The 26751-nt window shown below is 45.4% G+C and overlaps 1 protein-coding gene across 1 annotated transcript in view; it reads left to right on the top strand.

The window, feature by feature from the left end:
- LOC140427719 (bromodomain and WD repeat-containing protein 3-like) overlaps positions 1–26751 on the top strand; it is a 236332-nt gene that overhangs the window by 78312 nt on the left and 131269 nt on the right. Inside the window, exons 16-19 of the mRNA XM_072513258.1 lie at positions 1960–2088; positions 9903–10128; positions 18151–18333; positions 21461–21644. Of these exons, the coding sequence (XP_072369359.1) occupies positions 1960–2088; positions 9903–10128; positions 18151–18333; positions 21461–21644 (722 nt within the window). The remainder of the gene's footprint in view (positions 1–1959; positions 2089–9902; positions 10129–18150; positions 18334–21460; positions 21645–26751) is intronic.

Genomic DNA, 26751 nt, shown 5'->3' with positions numbered 1-26751 from the left:
TGTCTAAATCTCCTTTACATCTTTGCATCCTCCTCAACGTCTATTCCCAAAAATTTTGTGTCATCAGCAAAGTTGGAAATATTGCATTTGGTCCCACACCAAAATAATTCAGAAAGGTGCCTTTAATTCTGCTTATTAATTTTGTAATCCCTCTTCTTAATTGCTGGCACACACTTATGTTTGTACATTCTGTCTCTACCTGACAGTCTGATAAAAAAATTCCCTTATTGCTATACTGATTTTTTACCTTCACCTTTCTCTTTAGTTCATCACATCTTCTCTCACTCCCAATATTTAGTTTAAATTATGTCCACTTCCCTAGCCAGAACACCGGTCCCAGCACAGTTGAGGTGAAGATCGTTCCAATGTTACAAATCCCACTTTCGCCAACACAAATGCCAGTGTCCCCGGAATCGCAATACATTTTCCCCACGCCAATCTTTAAGCCGTGTATTTAGCGCTCAACTTTTTAATCCTACACCAATTCGCTCGAGGCTCGGGTGATAATACCGTTCGACACTCTGCTTTTTAATTTATTCCTCTAGCTGTTCATACTCTTAAGCAGTCTTTTGATTGAACACTTTATAGTCTTTCAGGTTCAACGGTGGGTTCAAAAATTTAAACCTTGTTCCCATTTTTCAGTATACATTTTGGATTATGGTGCTTCTCATTTATGACTAAATGATGCTTCTCATTTATGACTAAATGGTACAGTAACAGTTACACACACAAGAGTATCGTATAGATGGAAAGCTGGTGAACAAGTATGTTGCAGTTATGATGCTCACTTTGCAGTTCTTCAGTTTGTAAGATGGATCTTTCTTGGACACTCTTGTCAAATTGTTCAGTTTCGCTCTGATACTGGAGCCATGTCCTTGGGCAGGGCTCGTTGGTGTGAACGTCTGATAATCTCTCCCAGATCTACTGCATTTCGCTCTGGCCTCCTCCTTCACTTGCAGGTGCAGCTTTTTTTTCACAATTTTATTGTCACAAGAAGGTTTACATTAACCCTGCAATTAAGTTACTGTGAAAAGCCCCTAGTTGCCACATTCCGGCGCCTGTTCGGGTATACTAAGGGAGAATTCAGAATGTCCAAATTACCTAACAGCACGTCTTTTGGGACTTGAGAGGAAACCGGAGCACCCGGAGGAAACCCACGCAGACACAGGGAGAACGTGCAGACTCCGCATAGACATTGACCCAAGCCCGGATTCAAACCTGGGACTCCTTTCCTTCTGGGTCTCCGCAGCCAAGACCTCCTACACACTGTCAGAGAATCTTTGAGCCCTTCCCTCGGTCCCTTATCCATCCCGACGCCTGCTGTTGTCAGTCGGCCAATGCACCTACAGCGGAACTCAATGAAAATTGCTCCTAATCAACGCTCAGCTGCTAAATATACATGTCTAAGTTTAAGTACCTGCAGGCACATTGAAATCACGATAATAAGCAAGTAGTCCTAAAACGTTAGGCTTTTAAGCTGATTAAGTCTGATTAATACAGCATTTGCTTAGCACCTATTTTCACCCGTTGCCCAAAATACCTATCATTTGTATGCTGGAGTTATCAATTAATGTAAAATTATATCAAATCTTTATTGAACTAAATTTGACCCCAGTGATATAACTTGGCAATCTTGCTTTCCAATGACCATATCATACCCTTAATCGTACTTGTTACTTTATGCATTACCGTTCATTAGGCAGACAAGTAATGTTTTAATTTGGTGTTCTTTCTTTTCTTGCTTGATTTTTCTATTATTGAAAATAAATTGCTTGGTATAGAAAATTCGTAACTATTGAGTCAGACTAAATATGTTCAATAAATTGTATTGTAAAATAGAAGTTCCAGAAATTCTAAATAGAATTGCTGCTAAATTAATTTTTGTCCTATTTTTCCAAATTTAAAAATTCATTTGTTTATGCTGCAAGTTGAAGTCAATTATCTATGATATCTTCACAGATTGAAGGCCAAGGTCATGGTGCTGTATTTGACTGCAAGTTTTCACCAGATGGCCAGCACTTTGCCTGCACAGACTCGCATGGACATCTGCTTATATTTGGGTTTGGATGCAGTAAATTATATGAAAAGGTACTGTTAGTCCTTTACATTGTTTTGTAATCTTTCAATTACTTATATGGTTTTAATTGGCAAAGTCTGCAGTTGCTTTATATATCAGATGGAACAAACAAAATAATGATTCTGTACTGGTTGTGGGATGGCGATGGGCACTCCCTCCCACCTACTCCAATCCTGCAGAACCCATAAAGTTCAGCCCTTGGTGTGTAATGCTTGTTGAAGATCAGATGCTCAGTCTTAGCTTTTGCTAAATTAACTGATCTTTGCCGAAACTATAATCGTCCTACACAATCCCACAAGTAGCAGAGGGAAAAATTAATTGGATTCTTGTTTTTGAGTATTATCTGTTCAGCCTAGATGCATTCACACTGGCATCTGGCAAAACCAGTATAAACTTTGACTGATTCGCTTCACTCTTGAGTTGCATGCTCACACCTACAACTGTGAGAACACTAACTCCCAATGGTACAGCAACTAAGTGTCATAGAGCTTACTATTGTGACGAATGGAGGATGTGAGGAAAATTGGATTATATATGTATCGGGTAGTTTAATGGTTAAAAGTCTTGGGTTTGATTGACTGCATAGTCCTGTTTTTTTTTTAAAAAAGGATTCGGTTTTTCAGGACCTAGAGCTTTTTGCAACCAGAAGGTGAATTTGACACGTGTTTTTCAGTCTGGGCTAATGCACTGTGGTTTGACTGGGGGCCATCCCTGGGGAGTTAATGTGCTTTTTTAGTCCCTGGAAAGTTAATTTGTTTTTCAGCTTGGGGAGAGGCTGTTTAGCACAGGGCTAAATCACTGGCTTTGAAAGCAGATCAAGGCAGGCCAGCAGCATGGTTCAATTCCCGTAACAGCCTCCAGGAACAGGCGCCGGAATGTGGCGACTAGGGGCTTTTCACAGTAACTTCATTTGAAGCCTACTTGTGACAATAAGCGATTTTCATTTTTCATGATGTCAGTGCTGGATGCAGCTAAGCGAGAGAGAGACATATTTTTTTTTTTTAGAAAAACATTTGGAAAGAAGAGTTGAAGTCTGATCTGGCAACCTTTGTTTTGACCACAAGTAAAGACCAGTTTCTCCCAGTAGCATCATTTTAAAAAAGAGAAATAATATTTTAAAGCAGTATACTCTCTTCTGAACATGAGAAGCTGAAACAACCCAGTTGAAGCAGCTATTTGAAGATATTCAGCCAGTCTGCAGGAATTGTAACCGGGGCCCAAATCTGTTCAGCAAAGCAAGTTGTCCTCTATGCCCTACTGATTTTAAGCTAGATTGAGAGCTGTATGTTACTTGTTGCTTAATTGGAAATTGAGTCGTAATATTAAGGGATAATTGTAAGCTGTTCTTTTCGGGTGTGAAGTAAGAGTTAATATTGTATTCATAACAAACGTTTTGTTATAATATACGAAAGTCTTATTTTCATTGAATCACTTCTGGAACAAACTATTGCTTCCACACAGTGTTACAAAATAAATTAAAATATTGGGGTTTCGGTCCAGTATCCTAGCCACTGTTGGTCTGGTCTGGGATCGTAATAAAATATGTACAAAGCGTTAGTTTTGGTGAGGACAGTCAAAAAGAAAGGCTTTGATACCTTCAGATAGGCTTTGAGGCTTTCAGAAGCCAGCAGGAAGGCAGTAACAACATAAAGGCTTAAGGGAAGAATAGTTGGGGCCAAAGTAGTTTAAAGTTTTGAGAACAAGTGAAAATATCAGGAGAGGACTGTACAGGAAACCAGAGTTGAGGGTTGAGATGTACGGTGAGACAGGACAGTGGATTTGTAAAGAAGACATTTTTATTTTGAAGTGAGAATGGTGTGGACAGGATTAATGAGTGGATGGGACTTTAGGGGTGTAGATGGCAGGGTTTGGGGCAATATGAAATTCATCTAGATTTAAATGTGAAGAATGGCCTCCTGGCCATATACTTGTTGGATTATATTTCACCATGAGTTGTTATCAAGAGAGTAGATAAAGGCTTTCGGTGGCGGCTATGAAGGAGTAAGTCGCACATTTGGTGGCTCCCGCTTGGGTCGGACTTTTGGACCTTTTCCCCCGATTTTGTACCGGACTTCATTTGGAAAATTGATGACAGAGGCAATTGTGTACTGGATCCCCACATCGGTGCATGGAGAGGAGGACTCGAAGTGCTCGCCAAGGCAGAAACAGAAGGACAGAGAAGGCTTGGGCTGAAGCTGCACCGTGAGTCAGCATGGCAGAGGACCGGACCTCTGGCTTGTCGACCCAGCGGTCAACGGGGCAGCTGATGCAAATTATCCAGGAGGGCTTCACTAAGCAGAAACAGGACTGCTTGGACCCGATTAAAGAGGCAATTGCGCGGCTGGAGCTTAGATTGGATGCCCAAGATCGGGCGATCCAGAAAGTAGAGAAGGCGCTGCCTGACCAGGAGGACCATCAAACAACGGTGGAATTGGAGGTGGGGATGCTGAGAGACCAGCAGAAAAGGCTCCTGGAGAAGGTGGAGGACCTCGAGAACAGATCCCGCCGGCAGAGCTTGAGAATCGTTGGGCTTCCGGAGGGAACAGAAGGAGCGGACGCTGGGGCATACATAGCGGCCATGTTCGAGAAGCTGCTGGGGATGGGGCATTCCCCCGACCCTTGGAGGTGGACAGGGCTCACAGAGCGCTTGCGAGGAAACCGCGAATGGGAGACCCCCCGAGGGCAATGGTGGTGAGATTCCACAGGTATTTGGATAAGGAGTGTATTTTACAGTGGGCCAAGCAGACTCTGAGCTGTAAATGGGACAACCGTGTCCTGCGGATCTATCAGGACCTGAGAGTGTGGAGGTGGCCAGAAGAAGAGCGGGATTTAACCAGATCAGGTCGACCCTTTTCAAGAAAAAGGTGAAGTTCGGGCTGTTGTATCCGGCCCGCCTCTGGGTCACATACAAGGAGCAACATTTCTATTTCGAGTCGCCTGAGGAAGCGCTGGACTTCGCGAAAAGGAAAGGACAGGTGTCGGACTGAGAACTTTGAACTTTGCTGCAACGTTTATGTTTAAATAAAGTTTCTTGTTTTGCGGACGTTATTTGTAATGCCTTCTGTATTGATCTGGGGCCAGTTGCAGAGCTGAGTGAGTTAACGTTTGCATTTGCACTGTTGGCGGATGGAGGTGTCTTTGTTCAGGTGCTGGATCTTTTGCTTGATCTTTTCTTTGTTCAACTTGGGGTTTTTTTTCTCTCTGTCGGGCAATTGTGTTGGGATTGTTTTTAATTTGAATATGTATGTATGAGCGGGTGGGGAGGGAACAATAGGTGGGAGATATCTGGCGCCAGGGGCGAGGGCCACCAAGCTAACTGGGCGGGTTAGCTTACGGAAGCGTAGTGGGGGGTGAGCAGATGTTAGGCTTATTAAAGGGGTTGATTTATTTTGTGCTGTTACTAGGGAGGGGGGGGGGGGGAGAGGAATGTCCTGCTGACGAGGGAGGGACTTTCGCTGAGGGACAGAGGAGGTCGGGGGCGGAGGCTGCCTGGGGGCGGGCCGGTGGAGGCGTGGGGCGCGGGCTGGCGACTGGCCCAAGAGAGGGGATGGCTGAAAGGGGGGGGGGGGAGCGATAGGCCCTCCAACTAGACTGATCACCTGGGATGTAAGAGAGCTCAAATGGGCGGGTCAAGAGGGCACGCGTGTTCGCGCATTTGAGGACTGAAGGCGGATGTGGTAATGCTGCAGGAGACGCACCTTAGAGTGGCTGACCAGATTAGATGAAGGAAAGGTTGGGTCGGGCAGGTTTTTCACTCTGGACTGGACTCGAAGAATAGAGGGGGTCGAGATCCTGATCAACAGGCGAGTGGTGTTTGAGGTGGGAAGAATAGATTCGGATGTGTGAGGCTGGTACATTATGGTCAGTGGGAAATTGGAGGGGCTGCAGGTGGTACGAGTAAATGTGTATGCACCAAACTGGGACGATGTGGAGATAATAAAGAGGATGCTGGGAAAGATACCGGACCTAGATTTGCATAAGCTGGTCATGGGAGGGGACTTCCAAAACAGTTATTGACCCTGGTTTAGACTGGTCAAGCACAAACGGTCAGGGTGCCAGCAATGTCTGATGGGGGGGGGGGTGGACCCATGGAGATTTGGGCAGCCAAGAGTGAAGGAGTTCTCCTACGCACACGTGCATAAAATGTACTCCCGGTTTGATTTTTTTATTCTGAGCAGGGCTCTACTGACAGGGGTGGTGGACACTGGGTACTAGGTGATCACAATCTTGGACCATGCCCCGCATTGGGCAGACCTACAGGTTAGTAAAGACACTAACCAGCGCCCGCACTGGAGGACGTGGGACTTTTAGCGGACGAGGTGGTGTGCGGGCGGTTGAGGAAATGTATTCAGAACTACTTGGAGGTCAATGACACGAGGGAAATTTCAGCAACGGTGGTCTGGGAGGCATTTAAGGTGGTGGCTCGAAGGGAGCTGATCTCGATACGGGCCCACGGGGAGAAGGTAGACAGGGCAGAAACGGACTGACTGATAAAGGAGATACTACAGGTTGACAGAAAGTATGCGGAGACCCCAGAGGCAGGGCTTTTAAGGGAACGGCGGAGGCTACAGGTGGAGTTCGGCTTGTTAACCACAGGAAGGGCGGTAGAGCAGCTGAGAAAGGCGAGGGGGGGGCGATTCATGAGTATGGAGAGAAGGCCAGCAGAATGCTTGCACAGCAGCTTAGAAAGATGGAGGCAGCCAGGGAGATGGGGAAAGTAAAGGATGGAGACTGGAACCTGGTGGGAGACTCAGCAGGGGTGAATAAGGCGTTTAAGGAGTTTTGTAGTAGGCTGTATGGGTCGGAACCCCCACCTGGGCTGGAGAGGATGAGGCACTTCCTAGGGGGGTTGAATTTCCTGAAGGTGGTCGGGGAGCTAGTAGAAGGGCTGGGGGCCCCGATCGGGATCGAAGAGATAGCGGAGGGGCTGAAGGCCATGCAACCAGGTAAAGCCTCGGGGCCGGATGGGTACCCAGTGGAGTTTTATAAAAAGTTCTCTGGGATGTTGGGGCCGCTGTTGATGAGGACATTCAATGAGGCAAAGGAGAGCAGGGTGCTTCCCCCGACGGTGTCACAGGCCACGATCCTGCTGATCCTGAAACGGGACAAGGATCTGGAGCTGTGTAGGTCCTACAGGCCGATATCCCTATTAAATGTGGCGCCAAACTGCTGGCCAAAATTTTGTCCTCTGGGATTGAAGACTGTTCCGGATGTGATTGGGGAAGACCAGACGTGGTTCGTTAAGGGGAGGCAGTTGGTGGCCAATGTAAGAAGATTGCTAAATGTGATCATGATGCCCCCAGAAGGTAGGGAGGTGGAGATAGTGGTCGCAATGGACACAGAAGGCTTTTAATCAAGTAGAATGGGAATATCTGTGGGAGGTACTGGGACGGTTCGGATTTGGGCGGAGCTTTATTGACTGGGCCAGGTTGCTGTATCAGGCTCCTGTGGCGGGCGTATAGACGAATAGGACAACATCGGACTATTTTAGGCTACATTGGGGGACGAGACAGGGATGCCCCCTCTCCCACCGTTGTTCGCGTTAGCTATAGAGCCTCGGTGATTGCACTAAGAGCCTCAAGGGGCTGGTCCGGGAGGAAGTGGAACACAGAGTCTCGCTTTACGCAGACGACCTGCTCCTGTATGTATCGGATGTATCGGACCCAGTAGAGGGGATGGAAGAAATCATGAGGATTCTGGGGGAATTTGGCCGGGTTTTTGGGGTACAACCTAAATATGGGGAAAAGCGAGATGTTTGCGATCCAGGCAAGGGGACAGGAGAGGCGACTGGGGGAACTGCCGTTTGCAGTGGTAGGAGGAAGCTTTAGGTATCTAGGCATCCAAGTGGTGCGGGTTTGGGAACGGTTGCAAAAACTTAATCTGGCCCGACTAGCAGACCAAATGAAGGACGATTTCCGAAGGTGGGACGCGCTTCTGTTGTCACCAGCTGGGAGGGTACAGACGGTAAAGATGACGGTCCTTCCGAGATTCCGGTTTGTGTTCCTGTGTCTCCCCATCTTTATTCCGCGGTCCTTTTTTAAACGGGTTAACAAAGTTATCACTGGCTTTGTATGGGCGGGCAAGATCCCGCGAGTAAAAAAGGGGATGCTTGAGCGGAGCCGGGGAGATGGCGGGCTGGCGCTGCCAAACTTCAGTTACTATTATTGGGCGGCGAATATAGCCATGATTAGGAAGTGGGTGGTGTGCGGAGGGTCGGCATGGGAGCATATGGAGGCAGCGTCATGTAAGGCCACCAGCTTGGGGGCGTTGATAACAGCGCCTCTGCTGTTCCCGCCGGCACGGTACTCCACCAGCCCCATGATGGTGGCAGCCCTGAGAGTCTGGGGGCAATGGAGGAAGCATGTGGGAGCGGAGGGAGCATCGGTCTGGTCTCCAATTTGTAATAATCACCGGTTTGCCCCGGGAAGGATGGGCGGGGGGTTTCGGAGATGGCAGAGGGCAGGAATTGAGAGGCTGGGGGATATGTTTATAGAGGAGAGCTTTCCTAGCTTGAGGGAGCTGGAGGAGAAATTTGGATTGGCGAGGGGAAATGAATTCAGGTACCTGCAGGTGCAGGACTTCCTACGTAGGCAGGTCTCAACCTTCCCGTTCCTACCACCAAGGGGGATACAGGATAGGGTAGTTTCCAGAGTGTGGGTGGGAGAAGGGAAGGTCTCTGACATCTATAAGGAACTCATGGGGTCAGAGAACACGCAGACTGAGGAGCTGAAGCGCAAGTGGGAAGAGGAGTTAGGAGGAGAGCTAGAGGATGGTCTCTGAGCGAATGCATTGAGTAGAGGCAACACGTCCACAACATGCGCAAGACTCGGTCTGATACAGTTTAAGGTCGTTCACCGGGCTTACTTGACAGTGGCCCTGATGAGCAGGTTCTTTGGGGTAGAAGATAGGTGCGCAAGGTGTGCGGGGGGGCCAGCGAACCATGTCCACGTGTTTTGAACATGCCCAAAGCTCAGGGGATTCTGGCAGGGGTTTGCAGATGTCATGGCCACCATGTTAAAAACAAGGGTGGCACCGAGTCCGGAGGCAGCGATTTTCGGGGTGTCGGAAGATCCGAGAATCCAGGAGGCGAAAGAGGCCTTTGCTTCCCTGGTAGCCCGGAGACGGATATTATTAGCTTGGAGGGACTCAAAGCCCTCGAAGTCGGAAACATGGCTATCTGACATGGCTAGCTTTCTCTGTTTGGAGAAAATCAAGTTCGCCTTGAGAGGGTCACTGTTTGGGTTCGCCCGGAGGTGGCAACCGTTCGCCGACTTGCTTGCGGAAAATTTACCATCAGCAGAAGTGGGGGGGGGGGTTAGTTTAGCTTAGAGTAGGGGGTTAATAAAGGTGGGACCTGTAAGGGAGGAAGTGGGCTTTTTGCACTATATTTATAGACTCATGTACATTGTTTATTTTGTTGTTGTAAAACCAAAAATACCTCTAAAATGTTTATTTATTTAAAAAAAAGAGTAGATAATCTTTGTCAATCACAAATTTGTAGTGCAAGTGAAAATGACTTATTTTGCAGTAAGAAATGTCATAAAAGTGTAGAGATAAAACAAGTAATTTGGCCTGGATAACCTGTTCTGACAGCACACTTTGGAATTGTCATTTATTAAATGTTCCTACCTCTAATGTGCATGCTAAACCGATCATAAGAGAATATAAAGCTGGACAGTCAAAACAAAAACTAAAAACTATCTTAAAATATTTGCAGTACTTAACCAAAGTAGTTTTGTTTGCCACAACACATTGCTATACAATTTCAAAACTGGATACTTTGCTCTGTGGAAACTGATGTGTTAAAAATGTGCCTTGTTCACAGATTCCTGAACAAATGTTTTTCCACACTGACTATCGTCCGCTAATTCGTGATGGGAACAATTTTGTCTTAGATGAGCAAACTCAACAAGCTCCCCATCTCATGCCACCGCCCTTCCTGGTGGATGTGGATGGAAATCCTCATCGAACAGAATACCAGCGATTGGTGCCAGGCCGCGAAAACTGTCTGGATGAGCAGCTCATACCACAGCTCGGATATGTGGCAACAAGTAAGTGGTGTAGTTTTGTAGTAAATCATAGAAAAACCTTCCAAAAAAATGAGTTTCAGTTCTTCTATAATCTAAATAATTAAGAACGCAATTTTGCTTTGGTTATGTATTGTTACAGATGGGACAGAGATGGTGGGATAACTTTTTCCACTTTGCTGATATCTTTGTGGACAAGATATATAATTTCGAAGGAATGTTTTAAAGCCCGTAGAATCTTGTGATTTTTAAAAATAAATAGTGTGGTACAGGTTTTCTGATGAGTTTAAATTAGATGATAAATGTTTATTCTCACACCCCAAAATGTAATCACAATGAAAATGCAGGCGCACACATACAGATGAATTCTAGAGACGAATTCATGCATTTAGGTTATTAATGGAATCACAAAAAGCAAAACTCGTGTGTTTAAATCGGTTCTTTATAAGATGCGACATTGCAGGCCTGGGTGGGGCGGTTCTTTGGAGTTGAATGTCAAGTTAGAAGTCTAGTTTCCAGACAAAGTTGTAGCTAAGTTTCCATGGAGATGAATCTTTGCAGGGAAAGCAAAATAGCCCCTCTCTCACTGCTTCAATTGACTGGTTATTAGGCAGGGTTCTTTCGCCTTTCTGAAGAAATGGTCCCTCATGTGTCCTGTCTCCAGGCTGACTTATCTATGGCTGGCTCTTGAAGTTACTAATATTTGTTATCCATAGAGTCCCTAGAGTGCAGAACGAGGCCATTTGGCCATCAAGCCTGCAGCGATGCTCCGAGAGCGCACTCTACCTAGGCCCACTCCCCGCCATATCACTGTAACCCCGTGCATTGATAATTGCCAATCCACCAAACCTGCACACCTGTTGTCTGAAGTCCATTTCAATCTCTCAGCCACATGACCAATACTTTTATGGTTCACAAATTATTTGACATTAGAAGCCATTGTGATACAATGGGGGCTGTATGGTGACTGTTCACACCTGCTTGTGATAAACTGGTTTCTCTGCACTGCTCTTTAAATTTTGAACTTGTAGACACTGAGTAGACGGCACAGTGCTGGTGTTCCTGTCTCTCAGTGCCAGGGACCCAGGTTTGATACCGGTCTTGGGTGACTGTCAGGTTTGTGTGCAGCTCGCAAGTTCTCCCTGTGTCTGCATGGGCTTCCTCCGGGTGCTCCAGTTTCCTCCAACAGTCCTAAGATGTGGGGGTTGGGTGAATTGGCCATGCTAAATTCCCCCTTAGTGTCCAGGGATGTGCAGGTTAGGTTACGGGGATAGGGCAGGGTGGGCGGGGGAGTGGTCCTGGGTAGAGTGCTCCTTCAGAGGTTGGTGCAGACACGATGGGCCGAATGACCTGCACTGTAGGGATACTATGATTATGGGATTACATGAATCTGGGGGTAAGAGATTGAATTTGGATGGACTACACCCCAGGGCTCCAAAGGAGATAGCTGGGGAGATTGTGGAGGCATTGGTGGTGATCTTTCAGGAATCAATGGAGGCAGGGAGGGTTCCAGGGGACTGTTTCAGAAGGGTGGGAGGCAGAAGACGGGAAATCATAGGCCGGTTAGCCTGACTTCGGTCATTGGTAAGATTTAATGAATCCATTATTAAAGATGCGATCGCGGAGTACTTGTAAGTGCAAGTTAAAATAAGACTGAGTCAGCCCGGCTTCGTTAAGGGGCGGTCACGTCTGACAAATCTGTTATAATTCTTTGAGAAGTTAACAAGGAAGTTAGACAAAGGGGAACCAGTTGAGGTGATCTATTTAGATTTCCAGAAGGCCTTTAACACGGTGCCATATAGGAGGCTGTTAAAGAAGTTAAGAGCCCATGGTGTTAAGGGTAAGATACAGGCATGGATAGATGATTGGCTGACTGGCAGAAAGCGAAGAGTGGAGATTGCAGCCGATGATTGGTGGTGTGCCTCGGGTTAGTGTTGGGACCACAACTTTTCACAATATACATTCATGATCTGGAAGAAGGAGCTGAGGGCACTGCTACTAAATTTGCCAATGATGCAAAGATATGCAGAGTGACAGGTAGTATTGAGGAAACAGAGGGTCTGCAAAAGGACCTGGACAGGTTCGGAGAGTGGGCAAAGAAGTGGCAGATGGAATACAATATGGAAAAGTGCGAGGTTATGCACTTTAGTAAGAAAAATGGAGGCATAGACTATTTTCTAAATAGGAAAAAGCTTAGGAAATCAGAAACATAAAGGAACTTTGGAGTCCTGGTTCAAGGTTCTCCTTAAGGTTAATGTTCAGGTTCAGTCGGCAATTTGGAAGACAAATGAATGTTTACATTCAAAGAACAAAGAAAAGTACAACACAGGAACAGGCCATTCGGCTCTCCCAAGCTTGTGTCGATCATGATGCCCTAACGTTTAAACAAAAACGTCTGCCCTTACTCTGTCCGTGTCCCTCTATTCCCTCCCAACTCATGTACCCATCCAGATGCCTCTTGAATGTTGCTAATGTGCCTGCTTTCACCACATCATCTGGTAGCACATTCCAAGGACCCTCCATTCTCTGCGTGAAAAACTTACTCTGCACATCTCCCTTAAACTTTCCCCCTCTCACCTTGGACCTGTGCCCACGCGTAATTGACCCTTCTACACTTGGAAATAGCCTCTGACTATTCACCCTGTCTATGCCTCTCAATTTTGTAGACCTCTATCAGGTCTCCCCATAGCCTCCGTCTTTCCAGTGAAAACAATCGTAATTTATTCAACCTCTCCTCATAGCCAACATCCCCCAGACCAGTAATACCCTGGTGAACCTCCTTTGCACTCTCTCCAAAGCTTCTATGTCCTTCTGATAATGTGGTGACCAGAACTGCATACAATACTCTAAATGCGGCCTCACTAAGGTTTTATTTAGCTGCAACATGATTTCCCAACTGCTGTACTCGATGCCCCGGCTGATGAAGGCATGAATGCCATATGCCTTCTTAATCACCTTGGCCACCTGTGTTGCCACTTTTAGGAAACTGTGGACCTGCATGCCCATACCCCTCTGTATGTTCATGTTCCCTAAGGGTTCGGCCATTTACAGTATAATCCTTCAAAATGCATCACCTCGCATTTGTCTGGACTCCATTCTGTTCCCAAGTCTCCAATTTATCTATAATCCTGTTGTATCCTCTGACAATCCTCGGCACTATCAGCAACTCCGCCAATCTTCGTCTCCGTCGCAAACTTACTAATCACACCACCCACATTTTCCTCCAGATTATTTATGTATTCTACAAACAACAGAGGTCACAGCACTGGTCCCTTGGAACACCACTAATTACAGATCTCCATTCAGGAAAACACCCTTTCACTGCTACTCTGTCTTCTCGAACCAAGCCAGTTCTGTATCTATCTTGCCAGCCGACCCCCAAACCTATGTGATTTTAGTTTTTTTAACCAATCTGCCATGTGGGACCTTGCCATATAAACCACATCCAAAGCCTCCCCTCATCAATTTTTTTTGTCACCTCTTCAAAAAAAACTCAGTTGATGAGACACTTCTTCGTATAAAACCATGCTGCATGTCACTAACTCGTACATTTTCCTCCATATGTGCATACATCTTGTCCCTCAGTATCTTTTCCAAAACCTTCCCCACACCTGATGTCAGGGTCACCGGCCTACAATTTGCTGGATTATCCCTGCTTCCTTTCTTAAACAAGGGAACACCATTAGCTCTCCAGTCCTCTGGAACCTCGCCTGTGGTAGAAGAGGATTGAAGATGTATGTTAAGCCCCAGATATTTCTTCCCTTGCCTCCTGTAGTAACCTGGGATAGATCCCATGTACCTTAATGCAATTTGGGATACTCAACACTTCCTCCTTTGATATATTGACATTCTCAAGAGTGTTCACAAACCGATCCCTGACCTCCACATCCGTCATGTCCTTCTCCCTGGCGAATATACTCATCAAGGATTTCACCCACTTCGTGTGGTTCCATGCATAACTTCCCTCTAAAAATCCTTGGGATTCTCCTTGACCATGTTCGCTCAAGATATTTCATGGCCCCTTTTAGACCTCCTAATTCCATGTTTAAGTTCCTTCCTACTTTCACTGTACTCCTCATGGGCTTCTTCAGTTTTTAGATGCCTGGACCTATCGTATGTTTCCTTTTGACTATGTTTACAATTTCACTTGTCATCCATGGTTCCCGAATCCTGCCATTTCATTTCTTCATTTTTGGGGACATGCCTGTCCTGCATGTCAATCAACTGGCCTTTAAAAGCGTCCCACATGTCAGATGCGAATTTGCCCTGAAATAGCCGCTCCCAATCCATATTCCCCAGTTCCTGTCTAATCTGGATGTAACTAGCCCTCACCTAATTAAGCACCCTCACCTGCAGCCACTCATGTCCTTATCCATGACTACTCGAAATCTTATGGAATTCTGGTGCCTAAGCCCCAAATGCTCTCCCACTAAAACATCAATCACCTGGCCTGGCTCATTCCCCAAAACCAAGTCCAGTATGGCCCCCTCCTTGGTTGGATTGTCAACATACTGTATCCAAAAGCCCTCCTGGACACATCTAACAAATTGCTCTTCATCCGAGCCCTTGGCTGTAAGGGATTCCCAGTCAATGTGGGGGAAGTTCAAGTCACCATCACAACTAGCCTGCTTTTTTTCACATCTTTTCAGTATCTGACTACACAACTGCTGCTCTGTCTCCTACGGGCTGTTAGGAGATCTGTAGTACATTCCCAACATTGGGATTTCACTCTTATTCCTGAGCTCTACCTATAATGCCTCATTACAAGATCCCTCTAATGTGCCCTCCCTCAACACAGCTGTGATGTGCTCCCTAACCAGCAATGCAACTCCCCCACCTCTCTTGTTTCCCCTTCTGTCCCGTCTAAAATACCGATACCCTGGAATGTTAAACTGCCAGCCTTGTCCCTCCTTTAACCATGTCTCCGTAATTGCAATAACATCATAGTTCCATGCAGTAATCCAGGCTCTCAGTTTATCTGTCTTGCCTGTTATATTTATTGCATTGAAGCAAACAAACTCCAGACCTACAGTCCCGCTGAGCACTATGGCTTCCCTCTGCCTGCTCTTGCTCTGTGCTATGGGGGCAGCACGGTAGCATTGTGGATAGCACGATTGCTTCACAGCTCCAGGGTCCCAGGTTCGATTCCGGCTTGGGTCACTGTCTGTGCGGAGTCTGCACATCCTCCCCGTGTGTGCGTGGGTTTCCTCCGGGTGCTCCGGTTTCCTCCCACAGTCCAAAGATGTGCAGGTTAGGTGGATTGGCCATGATAAATTGCCCTTAGTGTCCAAAATTGCCCTTGGAGTTGGGTGCGGTTACTGGGTTATGGGGATAGGGTGGAGGTGTTGACCTTGGGTAGGGTGCTCTTTCCAGGAGCCGGTGCAGACTCAATGGGCCGAATGGCCTCCTTCTGCACTGTAAATTCTATGATGTTTATCTCAGTCTCACTTTTTCTCCCAGTCTCTACACTTACTGGCCTGCTATTCCGGTTCCCATCCTCCCGAACAGCACTAGCAAAGCTCCCGCCCAGGATGTTGGTGCCACTCCAATTCAGGTGCCATCTGTCCTTCTTGTACAGGTCCCACCTTCCCCAGAAGACATCCCAGTGATTCATATATCTAAAGCCCTCCCTCCTACGCCAGTTCTTTAGCCACGTGTTCAACTGTACTATCTTCCTGTTCCAAGCCTCACTAGCACATGGCATTGGGTGTAATCCTGAAATTACTACCCTAGAGGTCCTGCTTTTTAGCTCCCGACCTAACTCCCTGAATTGGCTCTGCAAGACCGCTCCCCTCTTCCTGCCAATGCCATTAGTACCAATGTGGATAATGACATCTATCTGTTTCAGGATGCTCTGTCACCATTTAGTCATCCAGGACCCTGGCATCAGGGAGGCGACACACCATCCTGGAGTCCAGTTTGCAGCCACGGAAATGCCTATCTGTGCCCCTAACTATCGAGTCTCCTACTACTATCACTCACTTGGATTGGCCCAACCGTGCTCTACAGCAGAACCAGTTGTGGCGCCACAGTTCTGCCCATTGCTGGTATCTTTCCCTGAGAGACTATCCCACCTAACAGTATCCAAAACGGTATACCTACTTGAGACGGGAATAGCCACAGGAGGCTCCTACCTTGTCTGCCTGCCTCTCCTGGCGGTCTCCCATCCACCTGTCTGAACCTGTGGCGTGACCGCCTCTCTGAAGCTAGTATCTATCACACTGTTCCCCCTCTCTGCTCTGCAATGTGTTCAGCTGCTGCTCCAACATGCAGCTGGTCACACTTCCCACAGGCATAGTCGTCAGGGATGCTAGAAAGCTTCCTGATCTCCCACATCTGGCAGCAGGGCCATATCACTTCCCTAACTGCCATCTCTGACCTTGACACTTAAAGATATAAGAATAAGAATCTTGCCTTGCTTGACCTCCTCACAGTGCCATTTGTTTTTGGTTAGAGGAGGAGGGAGGGAGGGAAACATTAATGTAGTGTTTCAGGCTTAACCACTCTTTGGCACCAGTTCTTCGGCTGCCCATAGTATAGTCGAGGTGACTGAGTTGACATCTCCCTGAATTCTCTGCTGCCACCTCTCCTGTTTGTCACTGGAGGGGTTGTTCGGCTACCCACATTACAGTTGAGATGACTGAGTTGACTTCATTCATGTCGAGTGCTAGAATACAAGAGCAGGGATGTACTTCTGAGGCTGTATAAGGCTCTGGTCAGACCCCATTTGGAGTATTGTGAGCAGTTTTGGGCCCCCTGTCTAAGGAAGGATGTGCTGGCCTTAGAAAGGGTGCAGAGGAGATTCACAAGAATGATCCCTGGAATGAAGGGATTGTCATATGAGGAGTGGTTGAGGTCTCTGGGTCTGTACTCTTTGGAGTTTCGAAGAATGAGGGGGCATCTTATTGAAACTTACAGGATATTGAGAGGCCATGTAGAGAATGTTTCCACTAGTAGGAAAAACGAAAACCCAAGGCCACAGCCTCAGACTGAAGGGGCGATCCTTTAAAAGTGAGATGAGGAGGAATTTCTTCAACCAGAGGGTGATGAATGTGTGGAACTCATTGCTGTGGAGGCCAAATCACTGAGTGTCTTTAAGACCGAGAAAGATAGGTTCTTGATTGGTAATGGGATCGGGGTTATGGGGAGAAGGCAGGAGAATGGGGATGAGAGACATAACAACCATGATTGAACGGCGCAGCAAACTCGATGGGCTGAATGGCCTAATCCGCTCCTTTGTCTTATGGTTTCGAGTTTCGCTAAATACCCAGAAAATAGGTGCAAATGGTTTTGGTTTTGAATGTTATCCATCATAGACATTTACAACTTAATGATTTTCCAGAAATATGTTAACGCATGTGTTAATCTGTCCAAAAGTCACCAATGGTCACCTGAGCCATGTTTGCAGTACATTGGGATTGACTCTAAGAAAATTGACCCAAGTGTCCACATTGAATAAAGCCCACCTCTTGAATGTTAGGACTATGATATCTTTACGAAGCATGTATTCACTAACTAATGGTATCATTTAAATCTTGTCTTCATCTACTGACTGAACAAGCAGGCATGGTTAAAATTTGTAATTCTTGACTGACTCGATACTTGTTTCTCCTGGCTGTGGAGTCCAGAACTAAGGCATGTCAGGTTATGGTGGCGGCCATTTCGATGATATGAGACAGTTAGCCTCTGCGAACTGTTGGAAATTCAGCACTCCAGAAGGCTGTGGATGCTCAATTGTTGAGTTTATTCGAGATGGATTGATTGAGTTTTGGACACCAAGGGAATTGAGAGATGGTGCTAGAACTGTGTAGTGGAGTAGAGATAGATAACCAAAATCTTATTAAATAGCAGTAGAGGCTCTGAGGGTCATATGGCTTCCTACTCTTGTTCTTTTTTCTTGTATAGGATGCCTTTGATCATCCCTAGCCCTGATCTCTTCCTCCTAAATAGCTGCCATCAGCAGGCTCCCCTTTCCCAGTCAGTGGCTCAGCCTTATGAAGAACCAAAGTTCTTTTAAATATCTGTGTCATGTTGATCTGTTAATAGGTGATGGTAATGTTGTGGAACAAGTGATTGGGCAGCAAACAAGTGACCAAGATGAACCGAACATGGAACGTAGTGTTCTGGATGGCATAATCCGAAATTTACAACTGGAGCAAGACCAGCGAATAGTAGTTGGACAACATGGGACAAATAATCCACCCAACAGAATCAGCACACCTGCAAGAGGTACAACTTAGATTTTTGAGTAATTTTTCAGAGAACATCTAGTTGCAAATATCAAACTGAAATGTTAAATACACTAAATTTTAGAATGTGTATGCTTTATTTATTTAAATTAGCCCAGTCATAGAGAAAAATTTAATTTTGTGATTATTTGAAAATGCTGCACTTAACTCTGCTGTGGTGATGCTTTATCCTGTATGTATATATTCATTTATCCTGTATGTATATATTTGTTTATCCTGTATGTATATATTAGTTGCAAGGATACCAGACAGAAACCCCAATATTTTGTTTAATTTGTAAGATGGTGAGGAAAGGGTACTTAGCTCCAGCAGTGATTCCACGCATAAACAGGGATATGGTATATTAAAAAATCTTTATTACTAACATAGTATTGCTAACTTCAAAATCCAGTTTTAAATACAGTTAGCAAAGTTCCTTTTAAAAGACTGATTGGCGAGAGAGAGAGAGAAAAACCTGGTCAGGAAACAGCCTGCAGATTCTAGTCTCTGTCAGACTACTGTTTAACCTGCTCGCCTTTTGAGAAACTGCTGTTATATTCACATCCCAATCTTTAACTGAACTGAATACCTGACTGCTTCAGCCCCTGGCCCCTCCCATTAACTACATAACCTTACTAAGGCCAGTCACTGCCTCTGATTATCTACCCCCAGGAACCTTCTTTATATGAACAAAAATTCCATTAGCCCAACTTAAGGTAAACAATATACATGGTTGGAATGAATGATTTCATTTTTTATGATGCTTTAATTGTACCTCTGTAGCCACAAAGCCAGGATTATTAAAAGCATTACTGCAGCAGTCGCAAGCTCAGACTTGCTGCACCAGCTGCATATAATACAATATATTTGACATTCCACGCTCAACCCAATATCAAAATTGAACTTAACTTTGATATGATAATTCAGTTGCTGTTGGCTTTAAAAAAAAATTAAAAAAAAAAAATCCCTTTTTGCACCTTCAAAATGTTTGTGGTGCAAAAAAAAGTTTAGTTATTCAAAATTATCTTTAATCAAAACTTATTAGAGCTGTTATACTTTTATATATCTAAATGTACAAAACAGGATGTGGATAGAGAAAACTGACTAAAAATAAATGTTTTTATTTAAAGTTGTTTTACTGTGTTAATACAGTAATGAAGCTACTCCTGGAATTTAAGTAGGTTTATTGTAGCATGTTTTATTTTAGTATGCTTGTTTTAATGCAAAACAAAAAGCCAGCCCAAAACAAGCTGTCTGGAAATTAATTGTTGATACTTTTGATTTTTTTGTGAAGTGAACAAATGTACGATTTTTAAAAATGTTTCACTTTGAGGCAAGGTTCAACTAGCATACTGTATGCAGTGTTCTACCCACACAATTGTATATTCCTAATATCTTTGTGATGTTTCTGGCTTTGCCATCATTACTATTCTGAGTACAGTAATGGCAGCCATTCACATAAGTAGTCTGGGCATCTTATGATGAGTTGGTGCAGGCTGTCCAATATCTATTGGGTGTAACAATTGTATCCCTTTGTTATTTTAAGTTGTCTTTTGCACATGTCGTTCTGCAAAGAAATTGAAGTACAAAGAAAAGACTTAGTGAGAGATAAGGGTAGGCACAGATAGATAAGTTGCATGATTTCACAGGAAGTGAATGTGTGTACTTGAGTCGTCATCAGATTCATTTACATCACTTGAGCATAACTTGCCGTCACATATTATTGCAAAATAATGAATGAGTTACACTTCCTGCATCAGCCGTATTCTTACACCATCCTGATTTGGAAATATATCGCAATCCCTTTACTGCCACCGGGCCAAAATTCTGGAACTCTCCCTAACAGCACTGTGGGTGTATCTACACCACATGGATTGCAGCAGGTCCAGAAGGCAACTCACCAACACTGTCTTGCAATTCGGAATTGATAGGAAATGCTGATCTAGCCAGCAGGGCCCCCAGATCCCACGAATAAAAAAAACTGACATTTAAAGAAGGAGCTCCCAATGGCACTCCTTCATTCTCCTTCTCATCATGGCAAACGCTTGCAAAAAACAATTTATGTTTTAATAGAACATACTATTATCTTTACAGCCTTAGTTACAGCTGATTTCCTGTCCTTTTTTGAACCCCTCTGTTGACAACTGGGGGGGGGGGGAAGGCTTGTGACCCCTGCCAATGCTGGGAACCAGAATGTTCCAAGTGCACAATGTGTGCAATATTTAGCGATTATTAAGACAAGCTAACAAATTGCTTCAGTCCTGACTATTTTATTGACCTGAAACTTTTAACTTTTCCCCTCGAGATCACAGATGCTACCTGTCCTGCTGAATATTTCTAGCATTTTTTATTTTTATTTCTGGCTAATTGATTATTATCTGGAAAGATTGAGAAAAATACCGAGTAAAAATGCACTTTTCTGTTAAAACCCCACCTTAAGTGTAACACTGTTCTCAAAACCCTTTCCATTCAAAATTTATTTTCTCTAAAATGTTAAAATTACTACGTTATCAAAAATATATACCCAGTCTTAATAAAGTGAATATTCTGTGGAAAAGCTGTTAAGACCGATAGTTGAATCTCTTAACGCAATTGTAGAAATGAAACCAGTATCAGGGTGGAGTGCATGGGCGGTACGGTAGAAGGACAGCAAGTAGCACAATGGTTAGCACTGTTGCTTCACAGCGCTAGGGTCCCAGGTTCGACTCCCGCTTGGGTAACTGTCTGTGCGGAGTCTGAACGTTCTCCCCATGCCTGTGTGGGTTTCCTCCGGGTGCTCCGGTTTCCTCCCACGAGTCCCGAAAGCTGTTAGGTAATTTGAACATTCTGAATTTTCCCTCTGTGTACCCGAACAGGTGCTGGAATGTGGCAAGTAGGGGCTTTTCACAGTAACTTCATTGCAGTGTTAATGTAAGCCTTCTTGTGACAATAAAGATTATTGTATTATTATTTTGAACTTTTAGTTGGCTTATTGTGGATGCTACTTTGTATTCAAAAGCATATTCAGCCAACTGATTTGCAGAAGTGCAGATATTGAAAGATTAACTGTGTCACATGACAAACTATTGCAACATGATTAAGATGCTAAAGGTTTTTATCCTTGTTAATTTTGTTTGTTCTCTTTTAAGTTTTAAGGAACCCGAGCTCTGATATTCTGTCACCACCAAATGTGGGACTGCGCCGCAGTGGGCAGATTGAAGGTGTTCGTCAGATGCATCACAATGCTCCCCGTAGTCAGATAGCCACAGAAAGAGATATCATGGCTTGGAAACGAAGAGTACTAGTACCAGATATACCACATAGTGTGAACAGGTATGAAGTTGTTCTAGGAATATTTGATTTGTTTCATTTCATTGCCTCGGAGTGACCTTTTTTCTCTCCATCTTTGCAGCAAAAATAAAATTCAGTTAAGTCCACCTCGAGCGTTTTTGTTACACTAGTATGATTTCTCATTTTATTTCTACCCTGATATATATAGTCGTACCATTTCTTGGAGAGTGTTAGTTGTACTGATTATAAGGATACTTTTAGGGCTATAGCCAGTCATCGACTGAGTATTAAACCGACTGGGATTTCAGTTAGGGCTACTCAAAAATAATGAAGAGTAGATTTCAGTCCATCTGTGTGGAGTAGATTTAAGGTTAGATTCCCATGGTTAAAAAAAATGTTCTGTATTATCCAGTGCTTGACTTGGAGTATAAAAAATTAATAGTACAGCTCTGGAGTTAGATGTTCATATGAGCGAGTGTTGTGAATTTACCCTTGGGGAAGTTGATTTAAGCTGCTTTAATTTGACCGTGGGAAAAATAAGATAAATTAATCTTTAGATCATACTTCTGTTGAAGAGGCCCCCTTCTGAACACTAAGAGCTTATTTTGGAACAGTTTGAGGATTCCCACATACACCGGAGCATTCCTCCCAATGAACTGAACAAGTTCTAAGCCCGCTTTGACAGTCAGCCAATACATCAGTGCCACCTGCCCCAACAGCCCTGGACACACTCATACCCATTATTACAGCCTCAGAGATAAGAGCTGCCTTGTTGAAAGTCAACCTGCGGAAAGCGACAGGCCCCAACGGAGTCCTTGGGCGAGCACTCAGAGCCTGCGCAGACATCTTAAAACACCTCACTTCTCCGCTCCGAGGTCCCCACATCCTTCAAGGAGACCACTGTAATACCAGTACCAAAGAAGAACAGTTAGCATGCCTCGAGGACAACTGACCGGTGGCCCTGACGTCTGTTATCATGAAATGCTTCGAGCGGCTAGTCATGAGACGGATCAATGCCAGCCTCCCAGGCGATCCATTGCAGTTCACCTATCGCCGCAACCGGTCCACAGCAGATGCTATCTCCCTGGCCCTACAATCAACATTCCAACACCTCGACAGCAAGGACACCTACGTCAGACTGCTGTTCATAGACTATAGCTCTGCCTTCAACACCATTATCCTGACTAGACTAATAACCAAACTCTGCAATCTTGGGCTTGACCCCTTCTTGTGCAGCTGGATCCTTGACTTCCTCACCAACAGACTGCAATCTGTCAGGATAGGTAACAGCACCTCCTCCACAATAGTCCTCAACACCGGGGCCCCGCAAGGATGTGTGCTCAGTCCTCTACTGTACTCCCTATATGCACACAACTGTGTGGCAAGGTTTAACTCGAATTCAATCTATAAATTTGTGGATGATACGACTGTGGTGGGTTGTTTCTCAAACAACGACGAATCAAACTACCAGAAGGGAGATAGATCACTTGGTTGCATGGTGTACCGAAAACAACCTCGGAAAGACCAAGGAACTGATCATCGACTTCAGGAAGTTTAGAAGGACATACACACCCGTCTACATCAATGGATCCAAAGTGGAGAAACATACATAGATGCATAGAAGATAGGAGCAGGAGGAGGCATTTTGGCCCATGGAGCCTGCTCCGCTATTTATCACGATCATGGCTGATCATCCAACTCAATACCCTAGTCCTGCTTTCTCCCCATAACCTTTGATCCCATCCTCCTCAGGTGCTATATCTAGCCACCTCTTGCATATATTCAATGTTTTAGCATCAACTACTTCCTGTGGTAATGAATTCCACAGGCTCACCACGCTTTGGATGAAGAAATGTCTCCTCATCTCTGTCCAAAAAGCACAGTGGGCTAAATAGCTGGCTTGCAATGCAGAACAATGCCAGCAGTGTGGGTTCAATTCCCGTACCGGCCTCCCCGAACAGGCGCCGGAATGTGGCGACTAGGGGCTTTTCACAGTAACTTCATTACAGCCCACTTGTGACAAGCAATTATTATATTATTACCTTGAATCCTCAGACTGTGACCCCTGGTTCTGCACACCCATCATTGGTAACATCTTCCCCGCATCTACCCTCTCTAGTCCTGTTAGAATTTTATAAGTCTCTGAGATCCCCCCTCATTCTTCTAAACTCCAGCGAGTACAGTCCTAACCTAGTCAATCTCTCCTCATATGACAGTCCCACTATCCCTGGAATCAGTCTGGTAAACCCTCGCTGCACTCTGAGAGCAAGAATATCCTTCCACAGAAAAGGAGACCAAAACTGCACACAGTATGGAACATAGAACATTACAGCGCAGTACAGGCCCTTCGGCCCTCGATGTTGCGCCGACCTGTAAAACCACTCTAAAGCCTATTTACACTGTTCCCTTATCGTCCATATGTCTATCCAATGACCATTTGAATACCCTTAGTGTTGGCGAGTCCACTACTGTTGCAGGCAGGGCATTCCACGCCCTTACTACTCTCTGAATAAAGAACCTACCTCTGACATCTGTCCTATATCTATCTCCCCTCAATTTAAAGCTATGTCCCCTCATGCTAGACATCACCATCTGAGGAAAAAGGCTCTCACTGTCCACCCTATCTAATCCTCTGATCATCTTGTATGCCTCAATTAAGTCACGTCTTAACCACCTTCTCTCTAACAAAAACAACCACAAGTCCCTCAGCCTTCCCTCATAAGATCTTCCCTCCATACCAGGCAACATTCTGGTAAATCTCCTCTGCACCCTTTTCAATGCTTCCACATCCTTCCTATAATGCGGCGACCAGAATTGCACGCAATACTGCAAATGCGGCCGCACCAGAGTTTTGTACAGCTGCAACATGACCTCATGGCTCCGAAACTCAATCCCTCTACCAATAAAAGCTAACGCACCGTACGCCTTCTTAACAACCTCCTCAACCTGGGTGGCAACTTTCAGGGATCTATGTACATGGACACCGAGATATCTGCTCATCCCCACTACCAAGAATCTTACCATTAGCCCAGTACTCTGTCTTCCTGTTATTCCTTCCAAAATGAATCACCTCACACTTTTCTGCATTAAACTCCATTTGCCACCTCTCAGCCCAGCGCTGCAGCTTATCTATGTTCCTCTGCAACTTGTAACATCCTTCCACACTGTCCACAACTCCACTGACTTTAGTGTCATCTGCAAATTTACTCACCCATCCTTCTACGCCCTCCAGGTCATTTATAAAAATGACAAACAGCAGTGGCCCCAAAACAGATCCTTGTGGTACACCACTAGTAACTGGACTCCAGTCTGAACATTTCCCATCAACCACCACCCTTTGTTTTCTTCCAGCTAGCCAATTTCTGATCCAAATTACTAAATCACCCTGAATCCCATGGGTATTCTAGGTGTGGCCTCACCAAGGCCCTGTATAATTGCAGCAACACATCCTTGTTTCTGTACTCGCAACATCTCGCAATGAAGTCCAACATACCATTAGCCTTCTTTACCATCTGCTGCACCTGCATGCTTACCGTCAGCGACTGGTGCACAAGGAAACCCAGGTCCTGCTGCACACACTCCTCTTCAAATTTACAACCATTCAGGTCGTAATCTGCCTTCCTGTTTTTGCTTCCAAAGTGAATAACCTCACACTTATCCAAATTATACTGCACCTGCCATTGATTTTCCCACTCGCCCACCCTGTCCAGATCATGCTGTAGGATCCCTAAAGCTATCGAGATGGGCGATAGCTTTACGTTCCTGGTGATCACGTTCACCAACAGTCTGTCCTGGTCCACTGACGTTGATGCAACAGTCATGAAAGCCCAATAATGTTTCTACTTTCTACGGAAGCTGAAGAAATTTGGCATGTCTGCATCGACTGTCACAAACCTCTACAGATGTGCCACAGAGAGCATCCTATCCAGCTGAAATCACAGCTTGGTATGGCAACTGCTCGGCCCAAGATCTCAAGAAACTGTAGTGAACTCAGTCCAACACCTCACAAATGCTTGCCGCCCACCCATTGATTCTGTCTACACTGCCCTCTGCCTCAGGAAGATAGACAGCATTGTCAGAGACCCCTCCCACCCAGGCTTTGCCCTTTTCCAGATCCTTCCATCAGGCAGAAGATACAGAAGTCTGAAGACCCGCACATCCAGACATAGGAACAGCTTCTTCCCCACAGCTCCTCACTCCTCAACGACTCTCCCTCGGGCTGATTTGTTCTCTGAAAGAAAACTATTCACTATGTCCTATGCTGCTTTTGCTCATATATTTGCTTTGTTTGGCCCTTGTTCTGCACTGTAACCAATCACTATTTGTCGATGTACTATTTGTCAGTGTACTCTGTCGATTATTCTTTTTGCCTACTATGTACATTCTTTGTACGTTCACTTGGCCGAAGAAAAATACTTTTCACTCTACTTCGGTACATGTATCAATCAATCATCAATGAATAAAATGTAAGGGACTTCCGGGTGCGGCGATGACCAGCTGAGTCGCACGTTTCGGCAGCTCCCGGTGTAACGGACTTTTGGGCTCTTAATAAGAGCCCCAACGGCAATTTTAACAGCTAAAAGTACTGTGCGGTGAACCAGAAGGGAATCCCCCCTGGATACGGATGAAAAAGGAGAGGAAGGTGGCCGGATTGCGGTGGATCCTTTAGAGCAGCGGCAAGGAAGGCAAGCAAAAACCAAGATGGCGTCGGAAGGTGGCAGTTTAATATGGGGCCCTGAACAACACGAGTTTTTGAAACGCTGCGTGGAAGAACTCAAAAAGGAAATGAAGAAGGAGCTGTTGGCCCCGATATTACAGGCGATCGAAGGGCTAAAGGAGGAGCAAAAGACCCAGGAGCGGGAGCTTCGGGTCGTGAAGGCAAAGGCTGCCGAGAATGAGGACGACATACAGGGCCTGGTGGTGAAGGCGGAGATGCACGAGGCACACCATAAACGATGTGTGGAAAGGCTGGAGGCGCTGGAGAACAACGCGAGGAGGAACAACCTATGGATTCTTGGCCTTCCTGAAGGTGCAGAGGGAGCGGACGTCGGGGCATATGTGAGCACGATGCTGCACTCGTTAATGGGAGCGGAGGCCCCGGCGGGTCCGCTGGAGGTGGAGGGAGCGTACCGAGTGATGGCGCGAGGAC

The sequence above is a fragment of the Scyliorhinus torazame genome, chromosome 8, assembly GCF_047496885.1.
Source record: "Scyliorhinus torazame isolate Kashiwa2021f chromosome 8, sScyTor2.1, whole genome shotgun sequence".
Classification (NCBI taxonomy): Eukaryota; Metazoa; Chordata; class Chondrichthyes; order Carcharhiniformes; family Scyliorhinidae; genus Scyliorhinus; species Scyliorhinus torazame.
Note: the sequence above shows the minus strand (reverse complement) of the source record. Positions and strands in the feature narration are given on the sequence as shown.